This window comes from Culex pipiens, unplaced genomic scaffold, assembly GCF_016801865.2.
Source record: "Culex pipiens pallens isolate TS unplaced genomic scaffold, TS_CPP_V2 Cpp_Un0025, whole genome shotgun sequence".
In the NCBI taxonomy this organism is placed as follows: domain Eukaryota; kingdom Metazoa; phylum Arthropoda; class Insecta; order Diptera; family Culicidae; genus Culex; species Culex pipiens.
The window spans coordinates 64,685-87,591 of NW_026292842.1; the positions used below are offsets into that span (position 1 = coordinate 64,685).

The 22,907-nt window shown below is 31.3% G+C and overlaps 6 protein-coding genes across 7 annotated transcripts; 4 read left to right on the top strand and 2 right to left on the bottom strand.

Annotated features, from left to right (window-relative positions):
* The first annotated feature begins 4 nt into the window (after positions 1-4).
* Positions 5-8,346, top strand: LOC120431001 (glycoprotein endo-alpha-1,2-mannosidase-like protein). The gene is made up of 2 exons (XM_039596161.2): positions 5-749; positions 7,105-8,346. The coding sequence occupies exons 1-2, from the start codon at positions 336-338 to the stop codon at positions 8,131-8,133; spliced, it is 1,443 nt and encodes a 480-aa protein (XP_039452095.1). The 5' UTR covers positions 5-335; the 3' UTR covers positions 8,134-8,346.
* Positions 8,347-13,246: 4,900 nt separating this feature from the next.
* Positions 13,247-13,613, top strand: LOC120430999 (splicing factor 3B subunit 5). The gene has a single exon (XM_039596159.2). The coding sequence runs from the start codon at positions 13,319-13,321 to the stop codon at positions 13,574-13,576; it is 258 nt and encodes an 85-aa protein (XP_039452093.1). The 5' UTR covers positions 13,247-13,318; the 3' UTR covers positions 13,577-13,613.
* LOC120430998 (exosome complex component MTR3) lies at positions 13,603-14,657 on the bottom strand. Its single transcript, XM_039596158.2, has 2 exons — positions 14,435-14,657; positions 13,603-14,367 (listed from the first exon to the last, which is right to left on the bottom strand). Exons 1-2 carry the CDS (start codon positions 14,598-14,600, stop codon positions 13,625-13,627), a joined length of 909 nt encoding a protein of 302 aa, XP_039452092.1. The 5' UTR covers positions 14,601-14,657; the 3' UTR covers positions 13,603-13,624.
* A 2,213-nt stretch (positions 14,658-16,870) lies between these two features.
* On the top strand, positions 16,871-18,235 carry LOC120430997 (solute carrier family 25 member 35-like). The gene is made up of 3 exons (XM_039596156.2): positions 16,871-17,122; positions 17,189-17,364; positions 17,491-18,235. Exons 1-3 carry the CDS (start codon positions 17,051-17,053, stop codon positions 18,170-18,172), a joined length of 930 nt encoding a protein of 309 aa, XP_039452090.1. The 5' UTR covers positions 16,871-17,050; the 3' UTR covers positions 18,173-18,235.
* Positions 18,236-18,237: 2 nt separating this feature from the next.
* Positions 18,238-19,796, bottom strand: LOC120430996 (uncharacterized). The gene is made up of 3 exons (XM_052711434.1): positions 19,516-19,796; positions 18,624-19,334; positions 18,238-18,567 (listed from the first exon to the last, which is right to left on the bottom strand). The coding sequence occupies exons 1-3, from the start codon at positions 19,654-19,656 to the stop codon at positions 18,292-18,294; spliced, it is 1,128 nt and encodes a 375-aa protein (XP_052567394.1). The 5' UTR covers positions 19,657-19,796; the 3' UTR covers positions 18,238-18,291.
* Positions 19,797-20,460, top strand: LOC120431000 (small integral membrane protein 20). Of its 2 annotated transcripts, XM_039596160.2 has the most exons (4): positions 19,797-19,906; positions 19,963-20,107; positions 20,171-20,227; positions 20,304-20,460. In XM_039596160.2, exons 2-4 carry the CDS (start codon positions 19,987-19,989, stop codon positions 20,354-20,356), a joined length of 231 nt encoding a protein of 76 aa, XP_039452094.1. In that variant the 5' UTR covers positions 19,797-19,906; positions 19,963-19,986; the 3' UTR covers positions 20,357-20,460. The 2 variants fall into 2 exon arrangements, with proteins under 2 accessions (XP_039452094.1, XP_052567395.1); XM_052711435.1 differs by having other exon boundaries at positions 19,899-20,107.
* The last annotated feature ends 2,447 nt before the right edge of the window (positions 20,461-22,907 follow it).

A 22,907-nucleotide genomic window follows, 5' to 3' on the forward strand; every position in this document is an offset into this window, starting at 1 on the left:
CTCGCAAAAAGTTCTAAAAATATCATTTCTGTTTACAAACACCCATTCTACCTGGTCGCGGCGTCGGCGTCCCGCCAGATCAGACACCATCCCTCCCGTCCCTCAGTCATCGATACATAGCATGCCATGCCTCGCCGCCCCAAAACAGCTGGAATCGACTGGGGACGATTCCGCGCACATGCGTACCAAATTCGCGTCATTTTTGCAATAAAATATTTTCGATTTGACGTCTCACGAGTTGGCCAGATTGTGTCGCGATTCATCCCCGGGGACACGCACGTTCCGAACCCGAACCCCCTAGAATGTGAATCGTCGTTACCGAGTTCGTGTCGAAAATGTCTTTGCTCAATTTTAAAGTCACAATCAAGTCGATGAAGCTGCTGATCTGCTTCATCGGAGTGTCCTCACTGCTCCTCCTGGTGTTCTGTCTGTACACGACGCTCAACACTCCGGAAAAGGTGATTCAGCCGATCTTGCCGAGTCCGGACCAGCAGGTGATCAGCTATGAGCTGTTGCGGAGTCAAAATGCGGCCCTCGTGCCGGAAAAGTACAACGAGCACGAAATCAAGTCGCGGATCATCCGGGAGAAGATTAAGCGACTGGCGGGGGTTGGTGGACCGAAGAACGCGGAACTGATGAGCACCCCGGCGAGGAGAAATCGGACCATTGCGTTGAACCGGAACATTCAGATCTTTTACTACGCGCCGGTGCACTGGTACAGGTTGCACCCGACGGTGCCGAGTGATAGGGTGAGTGAAAATTTGACAGAAAGTTAGTTGAACTAGCGAAAAAAGTGGCTGGAAGTAAAACTTGTTATTTTTGATGAACTACGGTATAAAACTGCTTCTGATTATTTCTAGATTAAATTTTCAAAACAACCTATCCCTCATGGGTTTCCTATGCAGATACGACCTTTTGAAAATTTTATCTAGATTTACTTTTTTACCATTTTTGTGCAGAACATCGAAAATGAATCCTAAAATGAAGTTTAAATTCGTGATATTATTGTTCACAACGATGAAGCTTATTTTTCTTAGTACAATGACCCTTTGAAAGACCGCAAAAGATTTAAAATGGATTTTTAAATCAATTTAAAAAAAATAACTTCGCTTCCCTTGTTGACAGAAAAGGTCTTACTTGGCTGTGAAAATTTCCTTCAATTTTTCTTTTTATGCACCTTAAATATGGACAATATTTCAAAAAATCAAAATATCGCAAATAAGGCTTAAAATTGCGTATGTCCAAGTATATAACTAAGAAATGTTATATTTGATCAAAAGGGTTACTTTTAAATTTAAAACATTTTTTTGTTTTTTGATAAAATTTCCATTTTTTTTTTTTTAAAACATACGTTTATGTAGTTTATGGATGGTCTCAGACAACACATATTAAAAAAAATCGGAAATATGGATTCTTGTAATAGTCGATTTCAAAAATACTTATTTTTTCCTTAGCCCTTATACTTGAAACTTGGCCAAATACACCAAATCGATAAGAAAATTTAATTAAATTAAATATACATATTTTCTAATTTTTACGTACCGTTTTTGTATGGATAGCTGCCAAAATTGTATGGAATTTTGTACGGACAAACCAAAGATGAAAAAGTGTTGTTTTGGTCATAGAAAAAGTCTCACAAAAAGTTAGACAAATACAAAAAAAAATTAAAACCTTTTCCGGTTTTCGTACAGAATTTTAATTGTTCAATTCGGCTCTTTTGGATAAAATAATTTGTTTTTGTTTGCCAAACCAAAAAAATAAGAAAAGCAGAAAAGTTTTGTTTGGGCATTTTTAAATGTAAGGGTTGTTTCTAAAATTTGAAAATTGCAAAAAATGCAATCTTTAGTTAAAAAAAAAAACGTTATCCGCAATAATTTTTTTTTTTTGAAAATCTATTATCATGAATCCAAGGAAAAGTTTAGTAATTTTTTGATGAATTTAATCACAAAATAGATTGAAAGTAAATAATAAGCTAATTTCAGTAAACTTAAAAAAGTACTGAATTCAGTAAATGTTAGTTTGATGCGAAAAAATATGAAATTTAATTTCAAACATTGTATTATTAAATTATTTAATTATTATAATATTAAATAATTAAATTATTATTAAATTATTAAATAACTAAATTTTTAAATTATTAAATTATTAAATTTTTAAATTATAAAATTATAAAATTATAAAATTATAAAATTATTAAATTATTAAATTATTAAATTATTAAATTATTAAATTATTAAATTTTTAAATTATTAAATTATTAAATTATTAAATTATTAAATTATTAAATTATTAAATTATTAAATTATTAAATTATTAAATTATTAAATTATTAAATTATTAAATTATTTAATTATTACATTATTAAATTATTAAATTATTAAATTATTAAATTATTAAATTATTAAATTATTAAATTATTAAATTATTAAATTATTAAATTATTAAATTATTAAATTATTAAATTATTAAATTATCAAATTATTAAATTATTAAATTATTAAATTATTAAATTATTAAATTATTAAATTATTAAATTATTAAATTATTAAATTATTAAATTATTAAATTATTAAATTATTAAATTATTAAATTATTAAATTGTTAAATTATTAAATTATTAAATTATTAAATAAATAAATTATTAAATTATTAAATTATTAAATTATTAAATTATTAAATTATGAAATTATTAAATTATTAAATTATTAAATTATTTAATTATTAAATTATTAAATTATTAAACTATTAAATTATTAAATTATTAAATTATTTAATTATTTAATTATTAAATTATTAAATTATTAAATTATTAAATTATTAAATTATTAAATTATTAAATTATTAAATTATTAAATTATTAAATTATTAAATTATTAAATTATTAAATTATTAAATTATTAAATTATTAAATTATTAAATTATTAAATTTTTAAATTATTAAATTATTAAATTATTAAATTATTAAATTATTAAATTATTTAATTATTAAATTATTAAATTATTAAATTATTAAATTATTTAATTATTAAATTATTAAATTATTAAATTATTAAATTATTAAATTATTAAATTATTAAATTATTTCATTATTACATTATTAAATTATTAAATCAATAAATTATTAAATTATTAAATTAATAAATTAATAAATTATTAAATTATTAAATTATTAAATTATTAAATTATTAAATTATTAAATTATTAAATTATTAAATTATTAAATTATTAAATTATTAAATTATTAAATTATTAAATTATTAAATTATTAAATTATTAAATTATTAATTTATTAAATTATTAAATTATTAAATTATTAAATTATTAAATTATTAAATTATTAAATTATTAAATTATTAAATTATTAAATTATTAAATTATTAAATTATTAAATTATTAAATTATTAAATTATCAAATTATTAAATTATTAAATTATTAAATTATTAAATTATTAAATTATTAAATTATTAAATTATTAAATTATTAAATTATTAAATTATTAAATTATTAAATTATTAAATTATTAAATTATTAAATTATTAAATTGTTAAATTATTAAATTATTAAATTATTAAATAAATAAATTATTAAATTATTAAATTATTAAATTATTAAATTATTAAATTATTAAATTATTAAATTATTAAATTATTAAATTATTAAATTATTAAATTATTAAATTATTAAATTATTAAACTATTAAATTATTAAATTATTAAATTATTTAATTATTTAATTATTAAATTATTAAATTATTAAATTATTAAATTATTAAATTATTAAATTATTAAATTATTAAATTATTAAATTATTAAATTATTAAATTATTAAATTATTAAATTATTAAATTATTAAATTATTAAATTATTAAATTAATATATTATCGAATTATTAAATTATAAAATTATTTAATTATTAAATTATTAAATTATTAAATTATTAAATTATTTAATTATTTAATTATTAAATTATTAAATTATTAAATTATTAAATTATTAAATTATTAAATTATTAAATTATTAAATTATTAAATTATTAAATTATTAAATTATTAAATTATTAAATTATTAAATTATTAAATTATTAAATTATTAAATTATTAAATTATTAAATTATTAAATTATTAAATTATTAAATTGTTAAATTATTAAATTGTTAAATTATTAAATTATTAAATTATTAAATTATTAAATTATTAAATTATTAAATTATTAAATTATTAAATTATTAAATTATTAAATTATTAAATTATTAAATTATTAAATTATTAAATTATTAAATTATTAAATTATTAAATTATTAAATTATTAAATTATTAAATTATTAAATTATTAAATTATTAAATTATTAAATTATTAAATTATTAAATTATTAAATTATTAAATTATTAAATTATTAAATTATTAAATTATTAAATTATTAAATTATTAAATTATTAAATTATTAAATTATTAAATTATTAAATTATTTAATTATTAAATTATTAAATTATTAAATTATTAAATTATTTAATTATTAAATTATTAAATTATTAAATTATTAAATTATTAAATTATTAAATTATTAAATTATTAAATTATTAAATTATTAAATTATTAAATTATTAAATTATTAAATTATTAAATTATTAAATTATTAATTTATTAAATTATTAAATTATTAAATTATTAAATTATTAAATTATTAAATTATTAAATTATTAAATTATTAAATTATTAAATTATTAAATTATTAAAATATTAAATTATTAAATTATCAAATTATTAAATTATTAAATTATTAAATTATTAAATTATTAAATTATTAAATTATTAAATTATTAAATTATTAAATTATTAAATTATTAAATTATTAAATTATTAAATTATTAAATTATTAAATTATTAAATTATTAGATTATTAAATTATTAAATTATTAAATTATTAAATTATTAAATTATTAAATTATTAAATTATTAAATTATTAAATTATTAAATTATTAAATTATTAAATTATTAAATTATTAAATTATTAAATTATTAAATTATTAAATTATTTAATTATTAAATTATTAAATTATTAAATTATTAAATTATTAAATTATTAAATTATTAAATTATTAAATTATTAAATTATTAAATTATTAAATTATTAAATTATTAAATTATTAAATTATTAAATTATTAAATTATTAAATTATTTAATTATTAAATTATTAAATTATTAAATTATTAAATTATTAAATTATTAAATTATTAAATTATTAAATTATTAAATTATTAAATTATTAAATTATTAAATTATTAAATTATTTAATTATTACATTATTAAATTATTAAATTATTAAATTATTAAATTATTAAATTATTAAATTATTAAATTATTAAATTATTAAATTATTAAATTATTAAATTATTAAATTATTAAATTATTAAATTATTAAATTATTAAATTATTAAATTATTAAATTATTAAATTATTAAATTATTAAATTATTAAATTATTAAATTATTAAATTATTAAATTATTTAATTATTAAATTATTAAATTATTAAATTATTAAATTATTTAATTATTAAATTATTAAATTATTAAATTATTAAATTATTAAATTATTAAATTATTAAATTATTAAATTATTAAATTATTAAATTATTAAATTATTAAATTATTAAATTATTAAATTATTAAATTATTAAATTATTAAATTATTAAATTATTAAATTATTAAATTATTAAATTATTAAATTATTAAATTATTAAATTATTAAATTATTAAATTATTAATTTATTAAATTATTAAATTATTAAATTATTAAATTATTAAATTATTAAATTATTAAATTATTAAATTATTAAATTATTAAATTATTAAAATATTAAATTATTAAATTATCAAATTATTAAATTATTAAATTATTAAATTATTAAATTATTAAATTATTAAATTATTAAATTATTAAATTATTAAATTATTAAATTATTAAATTATTAAATTATTAAATTATTAAATTATTAAATTATTAAATTATTAAATTGTTAAATTATTAAATTATTAAATTATTAAATTATTAAATTATTAAATTATTAAATTATTAAATTATTAAATTATTAAATTATGAAATTATTAAATTATTTAATTATTTTATTATTTAATTATTAAATTATTAAATTATTAAATTATTAAACTATTAAATTATTAAATTATTAAATTATTTAATTATTTAATTATTAAATTATTAAATTATTAAATTATTAAATTATTAAATTATTAAATTATTAAATTATTAAATTATTAAATTATTAAATTATTAAATTATTAAATTATTAAATTATTAAATTATTAAATTATTAAATTATTAAATTATTAAATTATTAAATTATTAAATTATTAAATTATTAAATTATTAAATTATCAAATTATTAAATTATAAAATTATTGTATTATTAAATTATTAAATTATTAAATTATTAAATTATTTAATTATTTAATTATTTAATTATTAAATTATTAAATTATTAAATTATTAAATTATTAAATTATTAAATTATTAAATTATTAAATTATTAAATTATTAAATTATTAAATTATTAAATTATTAAATTATTAAATTATTAAATTATTAAATTATTAAATTATTAAATTATTAAATTATTAAATTATTAAATTATTAAATTATTAAATTATTAAATTATTAAATTATTAAATTATTAAATTATTAAATTATTAAATTGTTAAATTATTAAATTGTTAAATTATTAAATTATTTAATTATTTAATTATTTAATTATTAAATTATTAAATTATTTAATTATTTAATTATTAAATTATTAAATTATTTAATTATTTAATTATTAAATTATTTAATTATTTAATTATTAAATTATTAAATTATAAAAATAATTAAATTATTTAATTATTTAATTATTATATTTATTAGATTAATTTAATGAGAACCTTGATTCAATTTTAAACAACTTTTCTCAAGACACCATATTTTTAGGATTTTTTTGCATAAAAGTTATTGCTTCATATTAGCAACAACAAAAAGTGACTTTCTCCAATATTTCAAATTTTTATGATATTCATGAAAATAGGATTTACAAAACTGTACCCCTCTTGCAGGTCGTCAGCCGCATCACCGAGAACGGTTCCGCCGTGTCGTTCCGTCCCAACGACGACCAGGTCATAAACATCGCGTTCTACCCGAAACGGGCGCTGTACAACACGACGGAATCGATCGTGCGCGAGCACTTTCACGACATCCAAAACTGTGGCATCGGGACGATCGTGCTGGTGTGGCACCCGGCGTTCAACGAGGGACTGCTGCGGGCGATCTTCAAAATGGCCGCGATTCACAATTTGAAGGTGGCGATCGAGATTCTGGAGTATCCGGAACGGACGATCGAGGGCATTCGGAGCAACATCAAGTACTTTATGGACCTGTTTGGGAAGGACCAGGACAGCACGTTGAGTTACTTCCGGGTGTTGTCCAAGCAGAAGGATCTTCCGATATTCTACATTCGGCGGGCGTATCAGATTGCGGACGCCGATTGGATGCGGTTGCTGTCGCGGAATGGGATTTTGACGATCCGTGGGACGGCGTACGACGCGATCGTGCTGGCCCACATCGGAACCAAAGAGCACAAGTCGGTGGCGAGGCGGGGTGGGTTTGACGGGTTCTACACGTATTTGCCCAGCAATGGTGCGAACTACGCGAGCACGTGGAAGAATTGGTCCCAGCTGAAGAAGTACGGCGATACGTACAAACTGATGTTTGTGCCGACAATCGGTCCGGGTTATTACGACCGGAAGAAGTTCTCGCGGAGTGCGACCACAAATCACGGTATCAACAACATCAAGCGATACCGATCCAACGGACAGTATTACGACGTGGCGTGGAGGACGGCCCTCAAAAACAACGCCCAGATCATCACGATCAACAGCTACAACAACTGGGTCGACGGAACGCAGATCGAGGCGGCGATTCCGGTGTTCGGGTTCCGGGACTATCTGCCCGGACCGCCGGAAAAGTACCTGGATCTGACGCAGTCGTGGATCGAGGAGTACGTCAAGTACAAACTCAACAGCATGGCCCGCAAGACGGACGCCACGCTCGGATGTTACGACTTTATCAACAACACCATCTGCTAAATCTTCCCCAGTTTTTAAAATCTATCTCTCTGTGTGTGTCCCGTAGTTCTAGAGAGCACAAGCAATTTAGCGGCCGTTTCTAAAGCGGAAAGACGTTGAACATCCTACGAAAATTTAATGAGTGAGATTAGGACGAGCACAACAAACGAAAAAGGGTAAATTGGTACAAGCAAAACGCGTAGCTGGCGTTCTTTAATCGCACGTAAGATAAGACACTTTTCAAATCTTCTACACGTTGTTGGTACCTCCCTCCCCTCTTGCGCTTCGATAGTGATGTAGAATGGAACATTGTTGTATAGGATAGAGACATCCTTCCAGGCTAGCTTTAACAATAAAAAAAATGTGAATCGTTTTACAAAAGTGTATGAAAGAAGTTTTATTCGGCACTTTCCTGACGCGTTTTATTTTCCTTTTTGGCACCAACCTAGCTTTTAAGAGATTTTTCTTAGCTAGTCTCCATATGTTTGTAGGATTGAATTTCTAAATTTCAGTTTTTTTTTTATTTTTTAGGTTTTGAATATTACATTTTTAATTTTTGTTTTTCGATTATTGGATATTTGTAATTTTGAAATTGAAATTGAACTTTGGATTTTTTAGCTAGTCTTTTTTTTATTATTTCTGAAGTTTGAATTTGTGGATTTATGTGATTTCGTAAATTGGGTACTAAAGCCCTATGCCAATTTTTATGTACAACGGTAAAAAACACGATTAAAAACCATTTTTGATCACTTTTTTTTCGTTTTAATGCAAAAAAATATTGACAAGACAACATTATTTCGATGGATCAACTATGGTCCCCTTGGAACGAGCTGTCATGTAGGAGTAGAGGGTGACGAGCGGGAATTCCCGGGAAAAATTTCCCGGGAAATCGACCATTTTTGGACCTCTCGATTCCCGGGAAATTTGGTCGAGAGTCCCGGGAAATTTTATACTTATAAATATCGAACTAAAATTTTATAAACTAATCAGAAAAACATTCGAAAAATTCGAAATGGATGTTAACTTGTCGAACGTTCCAATAACTATAATTGAGAGAAGCCCAAACAATGTAAGCCCTAAAATTTACCTTAAAGCATACTTAGCAGTTACATCCCAGAAATGAATTATAAAGTTTTTTTTATTATTTGTAATAGCCCGTTTCAAAAAGTTCAATTTCCATATTCTCTCTCGACGTAGCAATTTCATTTTTGATGTAAATCAGTCATTTGGTGTTTCGCATCAACCTTAATATTAGGATATATTGTGGAAGAAAAATCTCTGGCTATTTGTAAAGATTGCCTTAATCTTTGTTAAGGTCCACCAATTGTGAACAATCGGGTTTTCCTGATAAATTTTAATATTTCTTCAATGAATATTTTCAGTTTACCTTAAAAAAATCACTTTCAATTTGTTGTTTTGAGTTGTTATTTGTCATAGTGCAAAAATCCCGATACTGGGAAGTAATATATTTGCTATTTTTTTACTTTACAAAAATCTTATAACAAGTTCATGCAACAAGCTTGTGCAACTTTTGAAAAATCACTCTGTGCGAATTAAGACTCGTAAACATTTTAAACTACAATTTTGAGTCCCTAAAAGCGCAAAAAATGGTCTTGTATTTGCAGATTCAGAAAAAAATCTAAAGGTTGAAATAGTTCCTTGAAATAATGAGGCTACTTAAATAAACGTTTTTTTTAAATAAGTATGAATGAATTGTAACTGAATTCATTAAAAAAAACAATTTTATGACCTTTCCTTTTTAAATTGTTAGCAGTTTTGGCATACTCAAAAAAAAAAACTCCCGGGTCCCGGGAATTCCCGGGAAATGGCCAAATTCAACTCTCGATTCCCGGGAAATTCAAAATCTCGAGAATCGTCACCCTCTATGTAGGAGCTTTTCTGTCAAGAAGGACCGCGAGGTAAATTTTTCAAAATTGATTTAAAAATCCATTTTAAACTCTTTGTGGTCGTACAAAGGGCGTGACAAAGGGTCATTGTACTCAGAAAAATAAGCTTTATCGTTGTGAACAATAATATCAGCGATCTAAGCTTCATTTTAGGACCCAATTGTAATTTTTTTTTTAATTCTGATATTCTACTTTTTTTTTGAAAGTTTTTGAATTTTAAATATTTGTTTATATATTTGTAATTTTGAATTTCCTAATTTTTGAAGATTTGATTAGATGAGATTTGTAGTTTTAAATTTCCAAATTTTTAATTTTTTGTTTCTGTGTTTTTTTTTTTTCAATTTTTGATATATTTTTGTATTTTTACAATTTCGAGTTTGTGAATACCTTCAAAGATGAAACTATTTTTGTATATTTGATAGATTGAAATTTCTTTAAAAAAAAATAGAATTTTAGAATTTTTAAATTTTGATTATATATTTTTTTAATTATTTAATTTTTGAATTTATGATTTTACCGTTTTTGACTTATACCCCAAGTAACCAATCAGCACTAAAACAAGTCAGATTGCAGCACTACAAGCGCTTTACCAGCTGTGGGTTACAGCTAAGTTGTTTTGACAATTGCACTAAATGCGCTTTTACAGCTGATATGCAACCGGTTTTGGACTTTATATTTCTGATTTCCAGCTGGCCTCTACTGTTGTTGATCCAACCCTGCACAAAACGTCAAAAAAAATGGGAGAAGCAAAAATATTGCTCTCTCCCTCTCTTTCATCTCTCCCTCTTCCGATCTATTTTCGTTTTGTACGCAACTGCATTAGCGATGAAGCTGAACCACTGGGGAGGAGCCGATTTTTTTGTTTGAAATTGAGATGTCGAAGATTCGATGCCAGAAGATGTTGCCGCTGATGAGTGGAAGTTTTCGAGCCTGATCCCGCACGGCCAATGTGGAGATGGTTTAGCACAGCTTGTTTGACACCTACAATTGCTAGTACTTTGCGAGCTTGATTGCGGGACTCAAATTGGGAATTTACTGAGGTGAGCATCGAAGACGGCAGATTCCTCCAGTACCGCCGGGAATCGTAAGAGAAAAAAAAAACTTTTCAAAGCTAGCTTCAAAGCCATTTGTCACCATAGTGGCCGAGAAAATCCAACCTGCAAAAATCTAGCTTTTAGAAGAGATCATTTAGCTTTCCACAAAGAAAAGGGGCTCGCAAACACCAACAAAATACAAGTTTTTAACGAAGAAGTTGTCCAACCAGCCATTAATATTCTTCTCAAAGAATAAAAACATCAGGAGCATAAACAACCTACGATGAATCTCAGCCATCGACTGACAGCCGTTTTCTCCGCTGGTTTGTTTTGGTCGTACTGGTTGAAGGAATGAGCGAGCAAGAGATATTTTTATTTTCGTTTATTTCGTTCTCTCTCCTTCACTCCTCAACAGTGTTGCCAGTAAAATGGGGAAAAATGCAGCAGTGTTGCTAGGAGCAGCATTAAAACTGCTGCATATCAGCTAATACTACAGCAGTTGTTTGAGAGCTGATTTGTTATCATCCTAGCTGTTTTATGACTGATTAGTTGTAGAATGCTGACAAACAGCACATTTATGATTTCTCTTAGTGCTGGATGGTTACTTGGGACGTCACGAATTTATTTGTGTTAAAGCAACGATAGTAAGTAATATTGCACACTTTGCACCAAATTCTCCACCCTTGCAAATAATATCTGCACACCAAATATTTGCACACTTGAAATCCTACCCCTTCTCCCCCCCTCTCGCCTAGAGTGGTGCGTGTCTCGACTGAGCTTTGTTGCTTTCGACCACTTTAGAACAGTTTCAAACTAGGGTGTGTGTCTTGGATAGTTTTTTTTCTGCTGTAGTTTGAGGTGTGCACTTTGTTGGAGAGCTTTCCACAAATTGCACGATTGTCTAAAAATCTCTAAAATCCGCAATATGACAACTGATAATAGTACATCAGAATAGGCGAAAAAAATCCACAGGGTGCAGGTGGGATTTGAACCCACAACTGATCAACGGTACTGATCCGCGTTACCAATTATGCTACTGCAACCGTTGACAAATGTGTTGTCTATTGGTGCACAGTATAATCACGTGCCGCGTATTGGACTTCAAACCATTCCCGTACCGCTGTGTTTCTTTCTCTCTCCAATCCTTTTGTACTACCGTTGTTGTTGTCATTGTTTGAATTTATGTTTTTGCAATTTTAAACTTTTTGAACATTTGTAATTTTGAATTTTAAAAATATTGTACGAAGATATTCAAAATGTTCAATTTTTAATTTCTGTGATTTTTATTTTAGAGTTTTTGATATTTGTATTTTTAGAATTTTTAATAAATGTATTTCTAGAATTTTTGAATACATTTACCTTTTAATATAAATCTGTTATTTTGTAAATTATAAAAGGCATTTTTTGATTTTTTTTTTTTATTTTTTAATATTACATTTTTTGAATTATGTAATTTTTTAATTTAAATTTTTTGCGCTTTTGAAATTTTAAAATATTTGTAATTTTGAAATTCTTATTTTTTTAATATATTCCTAATTTAAATTTTTTAAATTTTTTTTAAATAATTTTTATGATCTGTAATTCTGTTAATTTTTTGAATATTTGAATTTAAAAATTTTGGAAGCGTTTTTTTTTGGTCAGAAAATCAAATTATTCCTCTGTTTTAAGCCTGAAGTACTGAAACCAAAATGCAAAAAATAATGTTCAAAAAATGTCAATGGAAATTGACGTGCAATCAGCTGAAAACAATTCAAAATGCAATTTCTTTAATTGATAATCATTTTAGCATAATTAAACTATTTTAGAAATATTATTAAGTTCTCTATGTTAACTACCGACTTGGGGCGAAATGAGATAGCTTTACATCACAATATGGGTAGTTATATCACAATATTTGAATATTTTTGCTTGGTTTCGGATAGATCAGACTCAGATTAACATAATTATGTGAAAACAAACTCAGCTAATTGCGACAGTCTTCTATGTTGATTGATTAATAATTAATAATTATTGATTGATTTGATTTTTATTCTGTTTATTGTTTTAGCTTGTGTTTTAGCGTGTAATAAAAAATGACTGAATTTTCCTAAACGTGCAACGTAAATATCAAAATCGCACCCCTTGACTCTGATCTGCTTTATCGACGTTTTCTATTTTCATGTTGACAGCGCGTCCTCGAAAGAGAAACGTCAAAATTGTGTTTACCTGTGAAGCGTTCAGTTTTTGTAGCCGATTCCACCCGGAATTGCCGCGAACCTTTTGACCATGGGCGACCGCTACAACATCCACAGCCAGCTCGAGCATCTGCAGAGCAAGTACATCGGCACGGGGCACGCCGACACGACCAAGTTCGAGTGGCTCACGAACCAGCACCGGGACTCGCAATCGACATACCTCGGCCACTACGATATGCTGAGCTACTTTGCCGTGGCGGAGAACGAGTCCAAGGCCCGCATCCGGTTCAACATCATGGAGAAGATGCTGCAGCCGTGCGGACCGCCGCCGGAGAAGCCCGAGGATTAAATGGGTTTGAATAAAGAGGCTTTGACTTTGAAGTAATTTTGATTCTTTTTATTCGTTGATGACACCGGAAGTCTCCAGATCTTCCTTGTCCTCTGGTTCTTCGTCGTCCACCTCTTCCGCCTCGATTTCGCTCATGTGCTTTTGAACCTTGCTGACTAGCATTTGCTGGACAACCGGCGCCACGTCGTTGTTGGCCTCGTTCAATCGCTGGCAAGCGTTCTTCAGCAGATCCAACGAAACGTTCCCCGCAAGCCGAATCTCCGACGTCTGGTCCAGGGTGTGCAGCTTGGCCAGCGTAATGACGCCGTGGTTCCCGCTCCGACTACCTTCCAGGCAGAGTCTCTCCTCCGCGAGCGTCGGATCCAGATAGATCCGGTCCCCGTACACGGCCACCGTCGTGGCCGTCACGATGTCGAACATCGAAATGGTCGCGTCGCTCAACGCAAGTCCGGCCGCAGTTATGACCGCTCCCAGCACCGATCCGTCATCCTCGAGCACGTTTGCAAAGATGTCAATCTGGAAGTTGGGAAAGAGATGCCGACACACAACCGGCTGCAGGGCTTTCGTCATGGCCGCCGCAAGTGACCGCTCCTCGGCGTCCGTCTGCGGGTTCTTCCGGTGGACACAGGCAAACGGGGAAAACTTCAGGTCGCAGTACAGCTCGCCCAACTCCCGGAACGTGTTCTGCTTGGGAATTTCCCGCGGGTCAAACACCGAAACGATGACCTTGGTGTTGCCCAGTTCCAGGTAGGCGGACCCCTTGGCCGTCGAGACCACTCCCAGCTTCATAACTAAAAAGGGGAATTCCGTTAAGATTAAGACCAATCTACCTAAAATCAGCATTCAAATCAAACTTACAATACTTCCGGGATTCGGTGTCTTGACGGTTGCACTTTCGGTTGCCGGTGGTCGGGTCCAGAACATCCTCCAGTCGGACCTGGAACGCTTTATCACGCGTACTGCCGAAGATCTGGTATGGCAGCGACCCTTCCGGTCCATTGATGCGCTTCTGGTCGATTGGCATTTTTTACTTTGGCCCCAAAATCCGAAATTTCTGTCCTACGAAACTGTTTCACGTGTGCGCGCAAGCGAAGAGGGTTTGTTTACGCCGAGCCGACGGTGCGGTGTATTTTTGACAGATCTGCTTAGCGATGTGGTTTCGTAAACAGTGCACGTTTGAGAGGAATTAGTTAAATAAAACAAAATTAATTAAAAAGCAAAAATTAACATTTCAAGGCGTATTTTTTTTTCAAACTGAGTTCAATAAATCATGAAAAATATATTACATATAAAGCTCCATAAATCAATCGTCGTACAGATCATCATTATATCAACGTGTAACTATTTGAAACCTTACACGTTAAAAGCAGTCTACGCAAAGGAGGTTTTTCCTAGGTTTTTCGAAAGATCTAAGATATGGATCAGCAAACCAAATTTTATTTTTTACTTTTTGGGTGTTTTTGAATCCGCCTTGAGTCAGGGGTATTCAAAAACACTGGCGATTGGAGCGCACAACCTTGTATTTACAAGTTTAATTTTACTCAGAAAAATAAGCTGTATCGTTGTGAAAAAGAATAATCAGCATTATAAGCTTAATTTTGTGATTCATTAAGACCATAAGGCCAAATTTAAACACGTAGAATTTTGGAAGGACAAAAATTAAATAATAAGACGGATTTTGTTTGTTGCTCAGAACGAGGCTCAGATTGAAATGAAACAGAAGAAAAAGCCTTGCCGTTAATAAACCATTAATTTTTCGGCAGAAAAATAAAAATTACCAATTCAATGATTCAGATTTTTAGAAATGCAACAATATAAATGTTTAAAAGGTGTCAGTAATAAAATAAATAAAAAATATTTTTTTAGATTTAAAATAAAATAATTGACAATTTTAAAAAATCACTAAGGTTCATTTAGAAATTCAAAGATTCTAATATACAATGATTAGAAAAGCAAATCTACAAAAACAAAAAATCATACATTCTAAAATTCCAAATTTAAATGTTCTAAACTAAATAATACAAAAACTTTAAATACAGAAATTTTCAATTCAAAAGTTCTGAAACAATAATATTACAAATTACTTCGAAACTATACTTTGAATTTTGAGATTAAACAAAAAAAAATCTCTGAAATTCAATTTCTGCAAGGACATCAGATTCCAAGTTAGCAATATCATCCGCAAAGAAAGTATACTATATTCATCGATCATCGACACGTTGGAGGAGGGATGTTGTAGAGATTCCAAAAATTTAAATATTTAGAAATTAAAACATTCAAAAATTGAGAAATTCAAATATTAAAAAAAATATTATCTTTATAAAAATGAAAATCATAAAATCAAATATTAAAAAAAACTAAATAAAAAAAGCACTAAAGCAAAAAAAATAAAAAAATAAAAAAAAATATATCAAACATTAAAAAAATCTGATTCGAAAGTTTAAATGTTTCAATTTAAAATTTGTGAATTCTTAAAAGTAATGAGTTGGAGAAAATACTGTTTATTGTTTTTTGCATATGCAATTGGAACGCGTAAATAAGATGTTGTGAACAATAATTCGAAATTTTGTATGATTGATTTTTTTTGTAGCTCAAAAAGAAAAAAATAAAGCAGCATGAAAAGCCATGACAATTAAAAAGCAAATCTAAGATTCAGAAATTTAAAAAAAATTAAAAATACTAAAAATAAATAATTAAAAAAAATATGGTTCAAAAATATAGAAATAAAAAAATCGAAAGCTCAAAACTACAACAATTTTAAAAATTCTAAACTGTAAAATAAACAAATGCCTTAATTTTTTTTTCAAGCAGGGAAAAAAATGAGAATTGAATATTTAAAAGTTCAAAATATTTTTTTAAATTCAAAATACAAATATTTTAAAATTCAAAAAATAATATTCAAAAATTAAAATATAAAGAAATTAAAATTTCACAAATTCCGCAATAAAAAAAATTAAATTTAAAAAATCTAAAATAAAAAAAACACCAATTCAAAAACGAATCAAGAATAGTAAAAAAAATGTGAAATTAAAAAGATGATAGAAATATAGTTTATAAGATTCTAATTTAATTTCAGATAAAATTCAAGATTCTTGCTTGTTGAGATGTTATCATTTTTGTCATTTTTGCACTTTCCCTGTTGATATTCGATGCTTTTTGTAAAGAATTATTGATTTTTTTTTGTTCAGAATAAGGGTGAAAGTGTTCATTTTTATACAACAAATGATGATTTTCCCTCAAACGTGTAACTTTTAATTAATTTGATATTTCTTAAACGTGTAATTCACAACCAAAGCAAGAAAATCCATAGCAAAACAGACCCAAAGAGATAACTTATTTATTTCAACTTGTTTTGAAATCAGTAAATAAAATTATGTCATTGCACTCGAGTGCTCGGTGGCTCGTTGGAGCGGTGTGCAAGATAAATAAAATAATCAGTTTCTAGTTCATAGCACAGCGACTAAGCAGCCCACGATGGACGGCGTCGACTTCCTGCTGGGCGGAATCGCCGCCACAGGTGCAACCTTGTTCACGAATCCCTTGGAAGTTGGTGGCATAGCGATTTAGTTTTTGACTCTGTAGTATACACGCTAAAGTTATTTCAAATTCTAGGTCATCAAAACCCGCATGCAACTGCAGGGCGAAATGGCCGCCAAGGGAACGTACCAAAAGCCGTACAAAAACGTGCTCGAGGGTTTGGTTACGATTCTGCGGAACGACGGCTACTGGGCATTACAGAAGGGGTTGGCCCCGTCGCTGTGCTTTCAATTTGGAATTAATTCCATTAGGTGAGAGACTGAACTTTAAGGAGTTTTGGGTATACTTGGTGCAGCGTGTTGCGTGACAGCGCGCGCTGTCACGCATGCACTGAGAAAAGGAAGGGCGTGGAATTTGAATTTATTTTACCCTTGCAGATTGGGAACGTACACGACGGCGTTGGAGCATGGCCTGACGCGAAGCGCGGACGGAACGCAATCCATCTGGAAGAGTGTGTTTTGGGGCGGAACCGGTGGGTTCGTGGGATCCGCCCTGTCGAGCCCGTTCTTTATGCTGCGCACCCACTTGCAATCTCAAGCCGTGGCGGAAATCGCCGTCGGTTATCAGCACAAGCACACGGGAATGTGGAGTGCGCTGCGGGGGATCTACCAGCAGCACGGGATTCAGGGATTGTACCGGGGGGTTTCCGTGACGATGCCGAGGGCGTTTTTGGGGAGTGGAGGTCAGTTGGCGGGTTTTGGGTACACGAAAGATCTGCTGCAGCGGCATCCGCTGTATAAAGGTCAGTCGGAGCGGTTGGTTTCGGTTCTTTCGGGGGTGGTTGCTGGTACGGTGATGGCCGTTACGATGACGCCGCCGGATGTGGTAGCTACGAGGTTGTACAATCAGGGCGTGGACGGGAAGGGCAAGGGAATCTACTACAGTGGGGTGGTGGATTGTTGTGTGAAGATTTTGAAGACGGAAGGGGTGGCCGGACTGTACAAGGGTTTCTGGCCGCACTACATACGAATTGGACCGCATTCGATGCTCACGTTGTTCTTTTTTGACGAGCTCAAAAGTGTTAGGAATAAGTTGAAGCAGAAGGAAGCGATACGGTGATTGGGAAGTGCCTGTTTTGAATGTTTCGTAAAACAAATCATAAATAAACGCTGTTAAAACAGAGATTTGATTAATACTTTTATTTTTTCAGATGAATAAAAGGAATAACATCGTAAATCTTACGTCAACTCCGCAATTATGTACATACATTCGTCCCCGTCGTCAACCTGCTCCTTTTTGATCGCCACCGGACTCGTCGCTTCAGCTACATCGCTGACCGGTGGCTTCGTCTCTTCCTCCTGATCTTCAGTGTCTTCCTCCTTAACTTCCGCGGGAACCGCATCGGAATCATCGCCCGACGAGTACTCCTCATCGTCATCCTCGGACGTGTAGTCTTCCTCTTTGACGACCTTTTTCCTGCTGTAAGTTCTTGGCCCAACGTTTTGCGCGAGTTGCTAAAAATGGAAGAAGAGGTACTCAAATCTGTTGAAAAGGCGACGCCAAGCGTTACCTCCTCCCGGGCCCGCTCGCTCTTCATCACGTACGGCAGCACCTCGGCCGCCTTGAACACCTGCTGGGTCCCAACCTGGGGCGGATCGTGGTTGTGGCCACAGTTGAGCAGAAACTCGGTGTATTTCTGGTTCACCAGGACGACCGCCTGGCAGCGGTGCGTCTTCCGCTGTTCGCACATCCAGTAGACGTGCTGCTTTCGCGGCACGGAGGCGCAGTACCGGTAGCCGCCGTAGATCAACCCGTAGCTGGACTTGGCCGTCGCTTTGTAGAAGTAGAACGGCTGCATCGGCAGCCGGATCAGCTTCTGGGGTGGTGATTTGCCGTCCTTCTCCGACACGGCCGGAATGGTTGGAGTCGTTGCTTTGCTGGTGCTGGCCGTGCTCGTGCTTGGTTCCGCTTCGACCTCCGCTGGAGGAACCTCTTCCGTTTTTATCTGCGGCTTCGAGTGGACCTGCAACCGCACGCTGGCCTTGCCCTCGGCGTTCATCCGGATCACCACCCGGATCGGTTCGCCGTCCTTGACCTGGTCCAGCACGTTCGTGTTGGCGATGGCGCTCTTGGCGAGCTCAATCTGCTGCTTTTTGCGCTCCTCGGCCTTCTTCTGCAGCGCCACGTTGTTCCGTCGGCACCGGGTACGATAGCTGTGGAACTCCTCCAGACTCTCCACGCACGTCGAGCAGATGAACGCGTCCGAGTCGGTTTTGTCCAGCTGAAAGAGGCATTGAGTCAGCCAAAGGGGTGTCACACGTCTTACCCAACCCAGGATAAAACAATGTCACCCCTTGGCCGGGCTCCTCTCCGTTGATACTACAAGACTGATTTATTTCTCGCTTACACACGCCCAATCTAGGATAAGCCCCCACTTGCTACGGAATGACCCCCTCCCGCACCTGAATCTGCAGCAACTCCCGGATGATCCCGTGCGTGTCCGACTCGATCATCGTGAGGTCGTTATCGTTGGTTTGCTTGGCCAAACACAGCCGGCAGTACTCCGGCTCTTCGTACTCGAACACCACCGTGACGTTGGTCATTTTTTTTCGCTTTATTCGGGATCGGGAAGATCGCGATCGGAGAAAACAACTCTACGGATAACTTTCGGGTTTTGTTGCGTCTGGCAAAATAGTTGTTGTTGACGTTTTGCACACTTTCGCGATAAACAAATGTGGTGTTGGTAAAGTAGGTGTTCAGTCGCAGGGAGGGCTGTTTTGACAGCGAGAACTGTCACCGGGACACAAGTCGTATGTTTTGATTGGCGATTTGCATAACATTCTGTAAATTTTGGTAAGCAAGTTTAGCCTTAAATTGCTGTTTTCGTAAAAATAAGCGATTTTTTGCAGTTAACGATACAAAAACAGTTAAAAATGGCTCCAATTAAGATGCGTGGGAAGAACTACGTGCTGTTCGTGGGCGGCATCATTGGATTTATTGGTTTGGCTTGCTACCCGATCATTATTGCTCCGATGATGAATCCGGAGGAATATAGTGAGTATTTTAGAATTTTTTAACTTTTCAATAACAAACTAGTCGAATTCTCAATAATTACAGAAAGGATACAAAAGGTCAACCGAGCCCATATTAAGCAGGAGGAAATTCAGCCTGGAAGTAAGTTGTCCGGCCTGGTTTTCTTCAAGTTCCAGATAAAATTTGCTAATGCTTATCGCAATTACCTTCCTTACAGACATGAGGGTGTGGAGCGATCCGTTCAAACCTAGGGAGGATAAGCCGCAGTGAAGGCCACGTGGTGCTTGAGGCCAACACGAAGGATGCGTAATATCTAGTTTTGTTATTTGTGATTTACTGTAATAAAATAAAATACAACTTAAATAATAATTAAATTCTAAATGTTATGAGGCTTTCTCGTAGAAAATTTACCAAAACATGCAAAACTCTGAGTGCCATAAAAGTTGGTTTGTTTGCATCAGATCTGCAGATCTGGGTTCTAGCAAGTTTGTTTTTGTCATTCGACTTATCCAGATATTTAAGCGAAGATGGCTTTTCGAATGGTACACGCCCGAAATGTCAACATCACGCAGTGGTACCAGCATTACAAAAAATAGTTCCATGACGCACCTTTTTGCCTTCCTCACCTCACTGAGGCAAGGCTATAAAATCACTCAAAAATTGAACTTTTTAAATAAGCCTCCCAGATATACCTTTACGTATACATATCGACTCAGAATCAAATTCTGAGCAAATGTCTGTGCGTGTGGATGGACGTAGAATTTTTTTTCTCACTCACTTTTCTCGGAACTGGCTCGACCGATTTTGTCCGGATCTATGTTTTTAGATTTGCCTTCAGGTTCTTTAAGTCTTTTTTAAATTTCATCCGGCTTGGTGCAGTACTTTAAAAGATATGTTCGAAAAACTGTTTTGGTTGATACTAAAAAGGGTCATTATTTACATAATTTGAAAGCTCCGGCGGATAGCTGTCGGAACTTTACGCTCAGTGCACGCACACAAACACTGCAGTGCTTTCAAATGGTTCATTAAATTTATCATACCTAGATGGCAGCACTCAGATGTATAGTGTCTTTACTAAGTAAGCGTTAGCCAAAGCTTTCGTAGTGTGTGGTTGCAAGGCTTTTAGGAGGAAGGCAGCAACCACCTTCCGGTGGATTAAGTAACGTTTTTTCCTAATGTTTGTACCACTGCGTGATTTTGACATTTGAGCGTGCACCATTCGTAAAGCCATTTTGAGCCATCTTCGCTTTTTGGGTTTCTATGATAACTTTACATAGAAACCCAAAATATGACCAAAAATTGATTTTTGCGCTTTTGCTTATGTTTGGAAATGAAGTTAGGTTTTACGTTGCGCCCTTTACCCTATATGTTAGATTAGTTTCGGGATGAATTGTGAGAGAGAGAATGAGTGATGAGAGAGTGTGTGAGAGAGTGAGAGAGACCGTACGGGAGTGCCCGACGGGTCTGATGTGTTTACCTTTTGCTAATAAAGTTAAGTCTTCAGCCAACACCCAACTGGCTCGGTTCATCAGAACCTCCGCGTACTTTGTACCGCCCGATCTCGCGAAATAAAGTTCTGTGCGCGCTACAAGCCGTGTTTTTGCTTCGACCGTGTTTTGAGGAAGAGGTCGTTGACCTCCCGAAAGTGTGTGTGCTCTGGTCGAGCTGAAGATTCCCTCAACCCCCAATACAGTCCACTGAAGTTGAAAGGCTCGATCTGGAACAGCTTAATTCTGAGGGCTAATTCAGCGACCAAATGACATGGGAAAACATAAATGTGTAGACCCTAGCTCCCACGGGTCAGGACTCCGAGCGTTGCCGAGATGCCACCAGACTGAATGGCTGCTGAATAGGAACTGAGGCCGTGCTGCCGTGCGCTGACAGCTGTGTGTGTTGACGTGCGGATACAGGGGATTGATGCCCGTGCACGCATATTGCGAACTATAGACAGGGGGCGCTATGCGGGCCCACACAATAAAGTTGGATAATTTTCAAATTTCGTTAGGAGGTTCCTATGCCCATACACTTTTCCCTTGAAAATCAGACATTTTCAAATTAAGATATCTCGTGTTTACAGAAAAACACAAGTTTTAAATTTGCATTTTTTTTACCTTAAAATCGCTGTAGCTTTTGACCCTCAAAGTCAAAATTGAGGTGTCAAAAAATAAAAAATGATTTTTTTCTAAGCTTTGAAAGCTTAGAGCCTCACTTTTCTCTAATACTTAACCCTGAATTGCTACGCTCAAAAAACTGATTTTTGAAGGTTTGCTCAGAAACTTTTTCTCTAAATTTGGTCGTAGAAGGCGTAGATGCGAGATGAAACTTTGGTGTCTTCGACAACGTTACTTGGATTGGCAAGCTCAACAACTTTCTAGAAGACACATAAATTCCCAAAAAAAACCTGAAAAGTTAGATTTTCAAAATCCCTCTAATCGTGAAGTTGTTCTTTTCTATTTGCAACAACTCTTCTGAAGACAGCAAAGGCCCAAAAATTCACCATTTTTTTCGGAAAATCCATTTCCACCTAATTTTGCGATTTGGACCACTGTGCACTGTGATGAGGAGTTCGTCATTTTTGAGTTAAATTATATTTTTTTCACTGGCCCAAGAAAGCCTTATTTGTTACAATTCTGGAGGTTTTTTTTTAAAAAAAAGGTCCAATAAACCAAATTTCCAGTTTTTGCTTTTTGGTGTTTTTGAAACCGCCTTGAGTCAGGGGTATTAAAAAACACCCAAAAAGCAAAAGCTGATAATTTGGTTTTCTGGCTACACTCCTGGATCGTAATAATCTGAAAAAGTCGAGTGTTAAAATGTATAAAAT

Bases quoted from the DNA above. Each gene is read 5' to 3' on its own strand.
- LOC120430996 (XM_052711434.1), bottom strand. From the start codon at position 19,656: ATGACCAACGTCACGGTGGTGTTCGAGTACGAAGAGCCGGAGTACTGC. The intron at 19,335-19,515 runs GTGCGGGAGGGG...TGCCTCTTTCAG, and splicing joins GGGAGTTGCTGCAGATTCAG to CTGGACAAAACCGACTCGGA. The intron at 18,568-18,623 runs GTAACGCTTGGC...TTCCATTTTTAG, and splicing joins GCGAGCGGGCCCGGGAGGAG to CAACTCGCGCAAAACGTTGG.
- LOC120430999 (XM_039596159.2), top strand. From the start codon at position 13,319: ATGGGCGACCGCTACAACATCCACAGCCAGCTCGAGCATCTGCAGAGC.
- LOC120430998 (XM_039596158.2), bottom strand. From the start codon at position 14,600: ATGCCAATCGACCAGAAGCGCATCAATGGACCGGAAGGGTCGCTGCCA. The intron at 14,368-14,434 runs GTAAGTTTGATT...TCCCCTTTTTAG, and splicing joins CACCGAATCCCGGAAGTATT to TTATGAAGCTGGGAGTGGTC.
- LOC120431000 (XM_039596160.2), top strand. From the start codon at position 19,987: ATGGCTCCAATTAAGATGCGTGGGAAGAACTACGTGCTGTTCGTGGGC. The intron at 20,108-20,170 runs GTGAGTATTTTA...CAATAATTACAG, and splicing joins GATGAATCCGGAGGAATATA to AAAGGATACAAAAGGTCAAC. The intron at 20,228-20,303 runs GTAAGTTGTCCG...CCTTCCTTACAG, and splicing joins GGAGGAAATTCAGCCTGGAA to ACATGAGGGTGTGGAGCGAT.
- LOC120430997 (XM_039596156.2), top strand. From the start codon at position 17,051: ATGGACGGCGTCGACTTCCTGCTGGGCGGAATCGCCGCCACAGGTGCA. The intron at 17,123-17,188 runs GTTGGTGGCATA...TTCAAATTCTAG, and splicing joins TGTTCACGAATCCCTTGGAA to GTCATCAAAACCCGCATGCA. The intron at 17,365-17,490 runs GTGAGAGACTGA...TTACCCTTGCAG, and splicing joins TTTGGAATTAATTCCATTAG to ATTGGGAACGTACACGACGG.
- LOC120431001 (XM_039596161.2), top strand. From the start codon at position 336: ATGTCTTTGCTCAATTTTAAAGTCACAATCAAGTCGATGAAGCTGCTG. The intron at 750-7,104 runs GTGAGTGAAAAT...CCCCTCTTGCAG, and splicing joins CGACGGTGCCGAGTGATAGG to GTCGTCAGCCGCATCACCGA.